Below are 14,523 nucleotides of genomic sequence, written 5' to 3' on the forward strand. Positions count from 1 at the left end.
GCATAAGGGAGAGGGTGGGATCAAGGATCACACCAAGGTTGCGTGCCTGGGGGGAAGGGGAGACAGTAGTGCCATCGATAGTGAGTGCAAGGTTGTTGATTTGGCTGAGAGTGGACTTGGAGACAATGAAGAGGAGTTCAATTTTGTCACTGTTGAGTTTGAGAAGGTTTTGCTGCATCCAGACTTTAACTGCAGACAGACGGGAATCGATGTGAGAGAGGGGTGAATTGTGAGGGGATTTGGTGCTGAGGTATATCTGGGTGTCATCAGCATAACAGTGGAAGCCCAAGTTGAAATGGCAGAGAATCTGACCAAGAGGGAGGATGTAGATGATGAAAAGGAGCGAAGTGTGACCTGTTGGAGAGGTAGGACTGGAGCCAGCTGAGGACGGTGCATTCAATACCGACATCTTTCAATCTGGTGAGCAGGATGCTGTGGCTCACAGTATCAAAGGCTGCACTCAGGTCGAGGAGGATGAGGATGTTAAGGGCTCCAGTATCAGCAGAGATGAGGTCATTAAATACCTTAAGGAGTGCAGTTTCAGTGCTGTGGATTGGGCAAAAACCGGACTGGAGGGGTTCGAGTAGGTTGTCGGAGTGTAGGTAGGTTTGGAGTTGTGTGGCAACAATGCATTCCAGGGTTTTTGAGAGGAAGGAGAGGTTGGAGATTGGTCAGTTGAGGCAGGATGGATCAAGACCGGGTTTCTTGAGAATTGGGGTGACAGCGGCAGTTTTGTTATGGTTGGGTAATCAACAACCCATGCCCATATAGAAGAAGAAGAGAAAGAAAGCTGCTTTATTTTTTGTCATTGTATTCTTACAACGAATTATGTTATTACAATGAATGTGTTCTCTGCATGTAACCCATCCTATTGTATAGGAGCAGTGGGCAGCTGCAGCACCCGGGGACCAACTCCAGTTCTTCTTTCCATTGCCTTGCTCAGAAAGTAGTATTAACCCTAAAATGAGAGTCTATTTTATTATTTTTTTCCCCACTTTTTCTCCCCAGTTGTACCCGTCCAATTACCCCCCTCGTCCGAGCCGTCCCGGTCGCTGCTCCACCCCCTCTGCCAATCCAGGGAGGGCTGCAGACTACCACATGTCTCCTCCAATACATGTGGAGTTGCCAGCTGCTTCTTTTCACCTGATAGTGAGGAGTTTCGCCAGGGGGATGTAGCGCATGGGAGGATCATGCTATTCCCCCCAGTTCCCCCTCCCCCCTGAACAGATGCCCCGATTCACCAGAGGAGACGCTAGTGCAGCGACCAGAACACATACCCACATCCGACTTCCCATCTGCAGACAAGGCCAAATCTGTCTGTAGGGATGCCTGATCAAGCCAAAGGCAACACTGGGATTCGAACCGACGATCCCCGTGTTGGTAGGCAATGGAATAGACTGTCACGCCACCCAGACGCCCACATGCATGTCTTTTTGATGGTGGGAGGAAACCACAGCACCCGGAGGAAACCCACACAGACATCGGGAGAACGTGAAAACTCCACACGGAAAGGATCTATGACAGCCTGGAGGTCGATCCCAGGACCTCTTGCTATGAGGCAACAGCGCTAACCACTGGGCCACCATGCCGCCCAATGGTATATTAAATCTTGTTGCTTTTATACTCTATTACCCATATACTATACCATGTACCATAACACAATTCCAGACACATCATATCCCTATACAATGCTATATATTACACTATATTATCTTATGGACCAGAAGTATACACCGTGTATTCATCTACCATCCACCTCATAGTTACATACTCTATTATTTACCTATGTTGCAACCACAACAATAATGGCAATAATTTGCAACCAGTATACAGTACTTGTATGCGTATTCACAATTGTACATTTGTATTGTACAAACATTTGCATTGCAGATCTAGTTTAAAGAGGTAGTGCACATTGTAGATATGTAGGTGAGACATCTTGACCAAAGGGAGCTATTTACAAAGTGTCATATTTACATAATACGTATTTATTGTTACGGCTCGCCCAGCCGTGCTCCCTTCCCAACGTGATCTCGCTGGTACGCCCGGGACCTCTGAGCGCGCGGTCAGGGGGCTGCGCGCTTGTCAACGGGAACGAGCCAGGTGCACTCCGTCTAACACCTGCAGCTAATCAGCTCGTCAGGGCTGGGCTTAAGTTTGCTGGTCTCCCAGAGCTCATTGCAAGTTCGTGCCGTAACCTCCTCGCTGAAGTGGTTACTCTTCCCTCCCTGTGCATTCTCTCTGAGTTTATCTTAGCCCTTGGATTTACTGTTTTCTCCATGGAGTTTTCCCTGTGGAATTATCCTGCCGCGTTCCTGAGTTGGATTACCAGTAAGTTTTCTTGGACTTTCTCTGTTTGTTGTGCGTTACCTGCAAAGTGGATTACTGGACTCTTTTTGTTGCCGTGCATGTTTGCTCGTTGGACCGCAGAGGGACGTGTCGGTTCGTTTTCAAGTTAAGGGACAACCTCGATTTTTTTGGACTTCCTGTTTTCTAAGTTGTTCCTTGTCCTCCTGTGTTGACTGTTGAATGAACTATTAATAAAGTACGCCAGTTTCGGCTAACTCTATCTCCGCCTGGTGTCGTGCGCTTGGGGTCTTCCATAAACCCTAACATTTATTTCTGCACCATACTATTAAGTGTTCATGAGAGAGATGGCCTGTGGGGGGGGGGGGGACTGTTCCCATGTCTGGTGGTATTGGTGCCCATTACTCTGTAGTGCTTGCCAGAGGGTAGGAGTTAAAACAGACAGTGTGTGTGTGGGGGGGCTGTGCTGATTCTGTCAGCCCGTTTCCAGGCTCTACCGTTGTACAATACCTGCAGGGTGGACAGGGGAGTGTCAATGATGTTTTCTGCTGTCCTTAATGTTCGCTGCAGTCTGTTCCTATCCTGTTTAGTCGCTGTTTGGTACCAGACTATGATGGATGTGCACAGGACAGATTCAATGACTGCAATGTAGAACTGGCTCAACAGCTCCTGTGGCAGACCAAATTTCCTCAACTACAGCAGAAAGAACATCCTCTGCTGAGCTTTTTTGAGGATGGAGTTGATGTTGGTCTCCCACTTCAGGCCTTTGGTATTGGTATCACAGAAAGGTGACTCAGTTCATCTGGACACACTGTTTATTGGGAGTAATGTTTCATCACTCATCTAAGTGACGTCTTCAGTCGCAACTGACTGCAGGTATCCCCACCCTTATAAACAATATAGCTGCATAACGACCGAACCAATAATTTGTTTCTTATGCAAATTTTCATGACCATTAACTACAGTTACAATGGTCATGTGTACTATTCACAGAGGATTGGGGAATAGGTGCAATCACAGCATTGTAAGATGGCGGCAGATGTACTCTTAGCCCCCCCCCCCCTGCGATTCAGGGATGGTCGTTCCCTCTTAACATAGATGGCCTCTTTGACTCCCTGTTCAAACCAGCATTCCTCCCAATCAAGGATGTGCACATCCTCATTCTTGAAAGAGTGCCCACTGGCCTGTAGATGGTGTAGACTGTGGAGTCCTGGTCTGACGTGTTAGCTCTCCTGTGTTGTGCCATCCTCTTGACCAGCATCTGTTTAGTTTCTGCAATGTACAAGTCACAGCAATCCTCCTTGCTCTGTTTGTGTCGGGGGACCCAATCCTTGATGAACCAATTTCTGGTGCAGTGTGCTTTGGTATTTGAAAGTAACTGAGACGTGGTTTTTGGAAAATATGCATCTCAACTCTTTTGAAACTCCCACCACATACAGAATCACCACTGGTTTATGCTTAGGCAGCTGTTGTTCTTCTCCTCTCTTCGATTGGCAGGTGCACCGTTTGGGCATATTCCGGGCTTTGACAAATGCCCAGTTAGGATGACCACACTTAACCAGGGCCTGTTTAATGTGGGATTTCTCCCCTTGCCCATCTGCTGTGTCGGTGGGGATGTTGTCAGCTCAGTGGTACAGCATCCTGATGATTCCTAGTTTGTGCTCCAGTGGAGGATGAGAGTCAAACCTTAACTTGACTTAAGTACTTAATTAAAAAAAATCTGCTGACTGGACTGATATTGATATGACAATAGTTAAGAAAGTAATTGAATGTGCTGCAAAACCACTAACCCACATCTATAACATGTCCCCTTAATCTGATGAAGTTCCAAGCAAAATTAAAATCGTAAAAGTCATACCCTTACATAAAACCGGAGATGGATGCAAATTTACTAACTACAGACCCATGTCATTATAGTCGCAATGCTCCAAAATACTGGAAAAACTATTTGCTGTCAGGCTAGACAAATTCACTGAGAAGCACAATCTGCTGACTGATAGCCAGTACGGATTTCGACCAAACAGATCCACATGTCTGGCACTCATTGACTTAATTGAAGAAATAAGTGACTGCATATATATATTAAAAAAAACATTTTGCTGTGGGAATATTCATAGATCTAAAAAAAGCTTTTAACACTATTGATCACAATAGATTAATAGACAAATTGAAAAGGTGTGGTATCAGAGTGGTAGTTCAGAATTGGCTAAGAAGCCATTTAAGCAACAGGCAGCAGTTTATAATGATAGGTGAACATAAATCGTCATGCATGGACGTTACTTGTGGTGTACGCCAGGGGTCGGTTTGAGGCCCAAAGCTGTTTAATCTGTACTTAAATGATATATGCAAGATATCAAAAATATTGAAATTTGTTTTATTTGCTGACAACACGAATACATTTTGTTCCGGTGAGAATTTACAGCAGCTTTGGAGGTAGCCACAATAGAAATAGAAAAACTAAAACGGTGGTTTGACAAAAACAAATTATCCTTAAAACTGGACAAAACAAAGTTTATGTTGCTTGGAAATCACTTAATAAATATCAGAGTAAAATTAGTGATAGACAATATCCAACTTGAACGAGTAAATGAAACTAATTTCTAGGTGTGATACTAGACCACAAAATCTGCTGGAAACCTCACATAACATATGTGCGAGCAAAGCTGGCAACGAGCATTGCAGTCATGAGAAAAGGAAGTCACATTCTGGATCATAAATGATTGGACACTCTGTATTGTTCGTTTATTTTACCATACCTGATCTACTGTGGGAGAAAACCCACGCAGACAACATGCAATCTCCACACAGGACGACCCGGGATGACCCATCAAGGCTGGACTACCCCGGGGCTGGTACCACTGCGCCACCGTGTGGGTTTCCTCCCACAGTCCAAAGACATGTAAGTCAGGTGGATTGGCGGTACTAAATTGTCCCTAGGAATGAATGTGTGTGTGTGTGTGTGTGTGTGTGTGTGTGTGTGTGTGTGTGCAGCCTTGAGCTCGCAGATTTCTGTGTAATTACAATGCTTTAACTTCAGTAAAGATTCCGTTCTACATTGAAGTTTGTCAGTCATTATTGTTGACTACGAATCTAAAGAAGAAAGAACATGAAGAAAGACAGGTAGGCCTTCTTTGATAGTAAGGGCATTTTATCAGATATTTGACCAATCTGGGAACTAAATCCCTACCAAGAAATTTCTTCACAAATGTGTCTGTAAAGGTGTGTAATAGCATGTATTAAAATGTTGAAATTCAGCTCCCGTGGGAAACCTCGTAAAAAACTGCTCAAAGTTGGGGTACGCGTAACCAATTTTCAAAAAATATAAAATGTTTAATTTGGCCTTAAATAACTTGTGAGGGGTCAAACTAGGGGTTTTTCATGATTCTGAGTTGATTGCAAGTATTAGCTTTTCACCAAAACCACTCCTTGGTGTAAAAACAGCCACACCTACTTTCCCTGATCATTGCAGCCCCCCCCCCTCCCAAGACCCCCCACCCCCTTCCCACTGCTGGGTACATGTAAATTAAAAAGTTGCTTAATTAGTTTCTTTTTTATTATTATTTGCCATGGTAAATAGGCCTAATTATTGTTTAGTGGTAGTTGTTGTAGTTGGTTGGCACTCAAAGTGAGGAAGTTTGGAGTTAGCTAGTGCCAGACATGCTGAAGCCATTTGCAACCTTCTTCTATGTTGATCATTGACGGACACAACAAACTACTTCTGAAACGTAAGTATTATCTACAACTTTTTTTAAGAACTTGAAATATTTCAAGTCACTACATTGATAATATGCATAAGTAACATAAAAGCTGTTAACTTAGCTTACGTGTTAGTTAACTAACAGTAAATAACATGGTTAGCTATCTAACGTTAACTGCCACTAAATTTGTCATTAGCTTATTGTTAGCTGGCTAACAGTAAGTAACATGGTTAGTTAGCCAACTCCCACGTGTGTATTACACACCCCAAACTGCACCTGATGACTATTTTACATTCTTAAATGCTAGCTGACTGCCCCATTAGCTATCTAACTAGGTTACAGTAGTGTATTGTCTTAGAGAGGATTTTTGCAGTTAACGTTACTGTAAAGCTGATCTCCTATTTTCCTCCTCAATAGAATATATTAGAGAGAAGCTATTCCTGCACATGACAGAGGTTGTCTTTAATGTCACAAAAATACTTATATTACTACTAAATACTTAATATAACTTATATTCTACCCTTTTTACTTTGTAGGACATTATAGTGTAGCAGTATGGATGAAGACATTACTCCTCCACCTATGCTCAATTGCTTCATCTGTGAAGGCCTGGAGACACCAGCTCAGAGGCTCACACGGCAACTCCTAAAGGCTACTCTACTTTTTTGGCACATGCAGAAGCAGTTGAAAATTCTACGATTTTGGAGCGTATGAAGGAGGCTCAAAATGTAGGAAGACTTAGGTACCACATAAAGTGTAAAAATTATTTTTACAACAAGTTTGTCGAGGTCACCACGAAGTCAGCTCATGCATCAAAGGCGGAGAAAGAGTCAGCAAAGATGAAGAGAAGACGCACTTGCTCTGAGTTCAGTGCATCTACTGCACTCTCAACCACTTCTCCAATGTCAACCAGCGCATGGAGGAAGGTGTCAAGAAACATGGTCCACTCCACAGAGACCTTGCCAAAACACAGATGAAGCGAGATGCTGAAGCGATTGAACTTGCCCTCAAATGGTTTGAGGAGAACAACCCATTCGACCACGATCGAGACAAGGAGTTGCTTGTGTCTTTCTCAACAGGATTTACAAGCACGGGAGATGACCCAGTCAACGCAGAGAGAGCAGCTGAAGTAGGGAGGGAGATGCAGATAAAGCTGGATGGACGGTCAGCGACATCGACCATGGAGGTGAAGTTGAAGGTACAAGCCCTGTCATCACTCAGAAAGATTCCCAAAGTCAACGAGAAGAAGATTCACCTTGACTCTAGGGCTGCAACGATTAGTCGACATAATCGACGACGTCGATCATAAAAACTCGTCGACGCAGAATTTTAGCTTCGACGCGTCGTATAAAAACAATCAGAGCCAGTAACGTTAACTCAAAACCGCACAAATGTTCATTTGTAACTGCAATGCCCTATAGGAAGTGCTGGGGGCAGTATCGCTTCCATCGTCTGATATAACTGCATTTTGCATGAACGACGAAGAGAAGAAGAAAGCGTATGAACGATGGCGGAAAGGAGAGCGAATGAGGCTAGTGAAGAGCAAAAACCAGCGAGACCGAGACTATCAAAAGTCTGGGAGTATTTCACAGATGACAAGCCAAAGAAGTCAGTTAAATGCAGAATATGCAAAGCCGAATTGGCATTCCACAGCAGCACTATGGCGATGCACGAGCATTTGAAACGCAAGCACCCTGGAGCCACGATGATTGCTACTTCGGATCATGGGTAAGTTTAGCTAGTTAGCCACAGTATCGTAATGTTTACGTTAGCTTAAGTTACATGTTGGAAAACAGAACGTCTCAAGGGTGATGCTTGCTAAGCGAACGCTATTTCAGTTATGTGGATTCTGCGTATCCACCAACGAGCTGTATGTAACATTAGCTAAACAGCACCAAGCTTGCAGCATAGCACACTACAGCTTAGAGTTGTTTAGCTCCGTCATTTATCACCGAGTGTCGTGTTTTTGCAGACTGGAGTATTAACTAGCTAAGTTAAGATTGCTAACGTTAGCTAAATGTTAACGAGTTCTAACATTCACTGACTCTGCAGTAACTTACGCTATGGGCTATAGGTTTCTTTTTTTTCAGTTGAAAAAAATTGAACTTTTTGGGCTAAAGCGCAGGCAAGACTGCAGAGACGGGGAACGTTAGCACCATCTAAAATTAGCTAGCTATCTTACTTAGCTAGTCAATCTGCAGTCTGCAAAAACACGACACGGTGCTAACGTGAGCTGTCTGTAGCCTAGACAGTCAACTAGCTTTCCCAGTGCGCTCTAATCAGCTGTAGCTTGTCGTAGCGTTAGCTAGTTAGACTGGGTTGGAGCATATCAATAATTCAGTTGTAAGATATTTATTCATTTAAATGGTTTAATTGGTATTAGGCAGTACACTAAGATAAACTGATACCATAGCCTACAACTTGTGATGATAATTAATACAGCTTTCTGTTTTGTTCTCTTTCTATTTTAGTACTAAGCAAAGGCGTGTGGATGAGTTCATCCTGAAGAGAGGCTCATGCACCCCTCAAATGGCTGGAGTCTTAACAGAGAGCATCCTCAACATGCTCGTCAATGACATGAGACCAATATCCATGGTTGAAGATGGGGGATTTAAGCAGATGGTCACCACATTCCATCCAGGTTACACCTTACCTTCCAGAACTCATTTTACTAAGCTTATGGAGGGAAAGTATGAAGCTACTTTTGGTAAGGTTAAATATGCTCTTAAAGCAACCAAGAACAAGATTGCCCTGACAACTGATGCCTGGACCAGTGTCGCGACAGAGGCATATCTTGGCATCACCTGTCACTTTATAAGTGATGACTGGGAGCTCACTAGCTTCTGCCTTACAACCATGCCACTCGAAGAACGGCACACTGGACCCAACATTGCTGCATGGATTGAGCAGGCTGTGGAAAGGTTTGAGATCCCTCCAAGCAAGATTGTGGCAGTTGTTCATGACAATGGCTCCAATGTCGTACTGGCTGCAAACATCTTGCAGGAAAAACATGGGTGGGTGTCTATCCGCTGTGCAGGCCACACTTTACAGTTGGTGATCAATCGTGCACTGAAACACCTTCAGATCAGTAAAGCACTGGGAGCAGCGAGGTGTCTCGTCGAGCACTTTAAAAGGAGCGAACTGGCTTCAAGCAAGCTTAAGACAAAGCAGAAACAGATGGGGACCCCGGAACACAAACTTGTCCAAGATGTCTCTACCAGGTGGAACAGCACCTATTATATGGTGACTCGCATGCTGGAACAGAGATGGCCACTGACTGCGACTCTGTCTGACCCGGCAGTAACACAGAGAGGGAAACAATACCTAGACCTCAAAGCTGATCAGTGGACCCTGCTAGATGAACTGGCCAAAGCTCTCCAGGCCTTTGAATGTGCCACTATCTACTTGAGTGGTGAAAGCTATGTGACAGTCTCCGCCCTGCCTCCACTAGTCAGAGGGCTTTTGAAGTCCACCCACACTGCCTATGATACAGCTCCTGTGCAGGCCTTCCAGGCGGCTGCTTCAGAGGAGACCACTGCACGCTGGTCAAGAGAGGTCACCATCACAGATGATGACCCAAGCGAACAGATCATTGCAGCTGCACTAGACCCACGATTTCGAAAACTGAAATTCCTGACACCAGAGGAGAGGTTCAGTGTTCAGAATAAAGTACAAGCTCTGGCCCTACAGTCCAAGGGTGGGAGTACTGTGAATAACCAGCACACCAGTGGGAATGAAGAAGCCACAGCAGCATCAGCTGACAAGGATGCCACAGACTCAGCTGAGGGAACTACAAATAGGTCTGTTGCAGCTCTCGATTCACTGCTTGGATGTGACTCAACACAGTGACAGTGAGACCAATGATGAACAGGATGCGCGCAACCAAGCGATCAGTAATGAAGTGCTGACGTACTTCGGAGCAGCCCCTCTCAAAGACAGAGTCCCCTGTCTTGGTGGAAATTAAATGAGGCAAAGTATCCAACCCTTGCATCAAAAGCCAAATCGTTTTTGTGTATTCCAGCTACTTCTACTCCCTCTGAGCGTCTCTTCTCAGCAGCTGGGAACATCGCCTCAAAGAAGAGAGCCAGCCTCACTCCAGAGCACGTCGACATGCTCACGTTCCTGCACTGCAATTTAAAGTGTTTATGAACTGCAGGAGATCAGAGTAAGACACACATATACACACACACAGCTCCTCTCACTCACACACAGCAAACAAAAGACCTACAAGTCTGTCTGAGCTGACTCATTCTCCCCTCCTGTTGGAGATGGTGGAGCCTAGTGAGTGGATCCACGTCCCCCTCCTGGACCAGGTTAACAGCCCCATCAGAACCGCGGTGCTGGGGCAGAGGCTGCTATTTTGAGTTACTTTTAAAACATTATTTGCGCATTATCTTTACGTTTTGACTTGCACTTTAATTTGTATTATTTAATTTATTTATTTTGTTTTTATTATGATTGATAATGCATTTACTTTCATTTGTATTATTTAATGTATTTATTTAGTTTTAATTATGATTGATGATGCATTTGATTAAACAAGTAGCTCCAAAACAAGTTCCAAATTCAAATGTTTCATGAGTCATTATTTTAATTCGCTATGGGATCATGTTATGTTAAGGCAGAGAGACACAGGGCGACATTCACAAGTGTGCAGACTTAAGCATGTCAGGTAAAACGTGCACTGGAGCCCGGAAGAGGATCTGCGCCCTCAGGAAGCAGAGATGGAGGGTGTGAAATAAATAATCGTTAGATTAGTCGACTAATCGAAACAATAATCGACAGATTAGTCGACTACCAAAATAATCGTTAGTTGCAGCCCTACTTGACTCACTGAAGTTGGTCAACCGACTAATCATTTTGGCCCAACGGGATATGACAGTTGAGACAAGCTTAGAGTATGAGTTGACTCCCTTCCCATTGTCCCTGTTCAGCAACAAAGATCAGAAAATGAACGAGGCGAACAAGGCAGGCTTTTCCAAGACTAGCCTGAAGGAGTTAACTGATCCGCTTGACCTCACTAACCAACCCTGCTCCACTCTGGTGGTTGATGGCGGATGGCTTCTCTACATGGTGAAGTGGGAACAAGATCAGACTTGGCAGGAGATTGCCAACAGTTATCTGAGCTACATGCAGTGTCTTGGCTGTCACTCTCAGAAGATCATCGTGGTCTTTGATGGCTATAGCAGATCACCAAAAGATCACGACCACATCCAGTGTACCTAGAAGTCATGCTGTGATCTCCAGATTCGACCGGACATGATACGTTAGAAACCAAGAGCAAAGTTCTTGGACAACACTCATAACAAGAGTGAGCCCATCCACCTCCTCTCTTCAACATTCCGAAAATTTCACATCACCGTGGAGCAATGTGACAATGATGCTGACACTTCAATTGTGAGAGAGGCATTGTCTGCTATTACAGATGACTCTGTTGAGATCAGTAACATTTGTGTAGGTATTTTACTTTCATCAGCTATGATTACTTTAAAAAGAAGAGTATTCACATTGTTGAATAACTTGACAATTGTTATCTGTTTTTACATAGTTCAACACGCATTGCATATCTTGTTCTATTTTCAGGTGCGGGCAGAAGACGCAGATGTGCTGGTAATGCTGGTGCACCATAGCTCAAGCACCAACCATCCACTCTTCTTAACCACATCGAAGGGCTCTTATGATGTCAGAAGGATCCAAGAAGCTCTCTCTGAAAGACAGAGACTCTACCTGCTCTTTTGTCATGCCTTCACTTGTTGTCATACGGTTTCTGCAATCGCTGGCAATGGGAAAACAACTCTGTTTGACAGGTAATAATAATAATAATAACAATAATAATAATAATAATAATGAATTTTATTTCTATTACACTCTACATTTGAAACAAATCTCAAAGTGCATTTTTTGCAGATTTTGTGCAGGGGACATTGATGAACACATGGACATCTCCCTTGACATACAAGCTACTAAGGATGCAGTGATTCAGGCTGGTACTGCGATCTTCCAGTACATTTACCATGCACCACATACTACTTTGGGTGCAACTCGATACAACATGTTCTCACAGAAAGCGGCGGCTGGGCTGATCCAACCAGAGACTCTATCTCCAACAGAGGATGCAGCTGCACAGCATTCTCTCCGTGCCTATCTACAAACCCGGGACTGGATCCTTCTACAGAGCCTGTCTTTGGAGCCCAATGACTATGGATGGACATTAGGTGTTCATGGTAATGAGCCAGTTCCAACACTAGACCCCATGGCTCCTGAGGAGGTTCTCCAGTTCACAAGCTGTAATTGTAATGGAGATTGCAGCAACCGGCGGTGCAGCTGCAAGAAGAATGGTGTCAAATGCATCTCAGCATGTGGAGTTTGTAAAGGCATTACATGCAAGATATTCATGATCGTGTTGAGTCTGGAGAAGACTCAGACATTGACTCCTTAAGCATTTGACATAGTGGATCAGTATTTGCTCTAAGTATTATGCAAGATATTGAAATAAACTAATAAAGCTACTTAAAATTTAAACGTAAAGTGAGCGTGGTCTTTTTTCCACCAAGGAGTGGTTTGGGTGAAAAACGAATGCTTGCAATCAACTCAGAATCATGAAAAAACCCCTAATTTGACCCCTCACAAGTTACTTAAGGCCAAATTAAACATTTTCGATTTTTTGAAAATCGGTTATGAGTACCCCAACTTTGAACAGTTTTTTACGAGGTTTCCCACGGGAGTTGAATTTCAACATTTTAATACATGCTATTACATACCTTTACAAACACATTGGTGAAGAAATTTCTTGGTAAGGATTTAGTTCCCAGACTTTCATATGTTTCCCTTACTATGAAGTTATGTGTGTGCGTCTACCTTCAGGTTGAAATGAGCTTTAGCCCCCAAGTCTGTGTCAGCCACTTCCTGCCAGTCATGGTCTGCAGCCTCTGACTGCTGCGAAGCCACACCTCCTCTCTCTGACGCTATCTGCTGCGAAGCCACACCTCCTCTCTGTGACGCTGTCTGCCACGAAGCCACACCTCCTTTCTGTGACTCTGTCTCCCGCGAAGCCACACCTCCTCTCTCTGACTCGGTCTGCCATCTCTCCATCACAGCAAACAGCGAGTTCCTCCAAAAGATAAAAACACGTATACCATTTCAGTGGACACACACACACACACACACACACACACACACACACACACACACACACACAATTATTCATTGGCTAACCACAACCACATCATAATGAAGGCCTAAATGAAAGACTTTAATTATGAGCTCTTGAGTGATGAGCAACACATGGTTTTACCACGGTAAGAGAGTGAATCCTGCTTTCTGTACTTAGAATCCAAATGTTGTGTGTAAGGCCATGGTATTACTGCCATGCCATGGTATTACCGAACACAATGCCATGCTTTCAAATGATGGTCTTACCATGGTAATTAAACAGCAACTCCACCCTACAGCATTATAGTGAGTCTGCAGGCACATGTACATGTTAAAAACCATGCAAATGTTAAAAACATGGCAAGCTGGTGTTGGTACTCTGTGATGTTAGCATAGCAGGATAAACACTGCCGCATAACATTAATAATCAGGGATCAGGAACACTTTAAATCGTTCCCCAGCCCACAGCAGTGCAACACAAAGACAAAAGCACATTTCCAAAAACTACAAGAACACACATACTAACTAACACAAATACCTAAACTAACTCATATATCCAAACTTAAAAAACAAATAAAATCACTGTCCAAGGGAACGAACGCCAGCCAGGATGACTGTGGGAACTGCCGGTCTGCATGGGCTAGCAGTTAGCTTAGCCTGCCCCGCTTCTGATACAGCGCCATCTCTCCCAGCCATCAAACGAAGACAAAACTTAAACACAGATGTGGACAAAGACACTGTATGGACGGTACTGGGTGAGGCCGCCGCAAACGTGAATTCGTGCCCCATCTTCCCACACGTTATGCTTAGTAAGCAGAGATGCTATGGTGTGTCCTTTAATGGAACTATATTTCTTAACAACACGATTTTCAGTAATAGTTGTGTGACTTGCATTAGACCCTAATAACCATTGAGGGAATTGGAATGTTACTGGCAGGCAGCATGTGGGCGGGGTTTCATATTTTGAGGAGTTGATCTGATTGGCTGTATGTAAATAAGGGTCTGATGACAAGGGATCAGAAAAAAAGATCGGCTGATAGAAGCTGAACTAGGGGACTCTTAAATAGAGGAAAAAAGAAAACCTGAATTGTACCTTTAATACTTCATCAAAGTGTTAAAGGTACAATTCAAAAGAATGGGGTTACACCACGGAAGAATTGTACATTTAATACTTCATCCAAGTGTTAACCCCGTTCTTCTGTCTGTCGGCCCGAACACTCCTTGAACAGTCTCTGCGTTGTGTTATTGTTAATGCACACTGACTCCGGGGGGGACGCAGGGAGAAGACCGGTGTAAAGACAGGAGGCAGACAGGAGTCCTGAACAGTCGCTGCGTTGTGTTATTGTTAACGCACACTGACTCCGGG

At 44.0% G+C, this 14,523-nt stretch overlaps 1 protein-coding gene across 1 annotated transcript in view; it reads right to left on the reverse strand.

The window, feature by feature from the left end:
- The window catches only part of LOC130129985 (STEAP family member 1B-like), a 73,605-nt gene that overhangs the window by 42,026 nt on the left and 17,056 nt on the right, over nt 1-14,523 (reverse strand). Inside the window, exon 2 of the mRNA XM_056299706.1 lies at nt 12,864-13,116. Within this exon, the coding sequence (XP_056155681.1) occupies nt 12,864-13,097 (234 nt within the window). The 5' untranslated portion in view covers nt 13,098-13,116. The remainder of the gene's footprint in view (nt 1-12,863; nt 13,117-14,523) is intronic.

This window comes from Lampris incognitus, chromosome 19 (genome assembly GCF_029633865.1).
Source record: "Lampris incognitus isolate fLamInc1 chromosome 19, fLamInc1.hap2, whole genome shotgun sequence".
NCBI classification, from domain to species: Eukaryota; Metazoa; Chordata; class Actinopteri; order Lampriformes; family Lampridae; genus Lampris; species Lampris incognitus.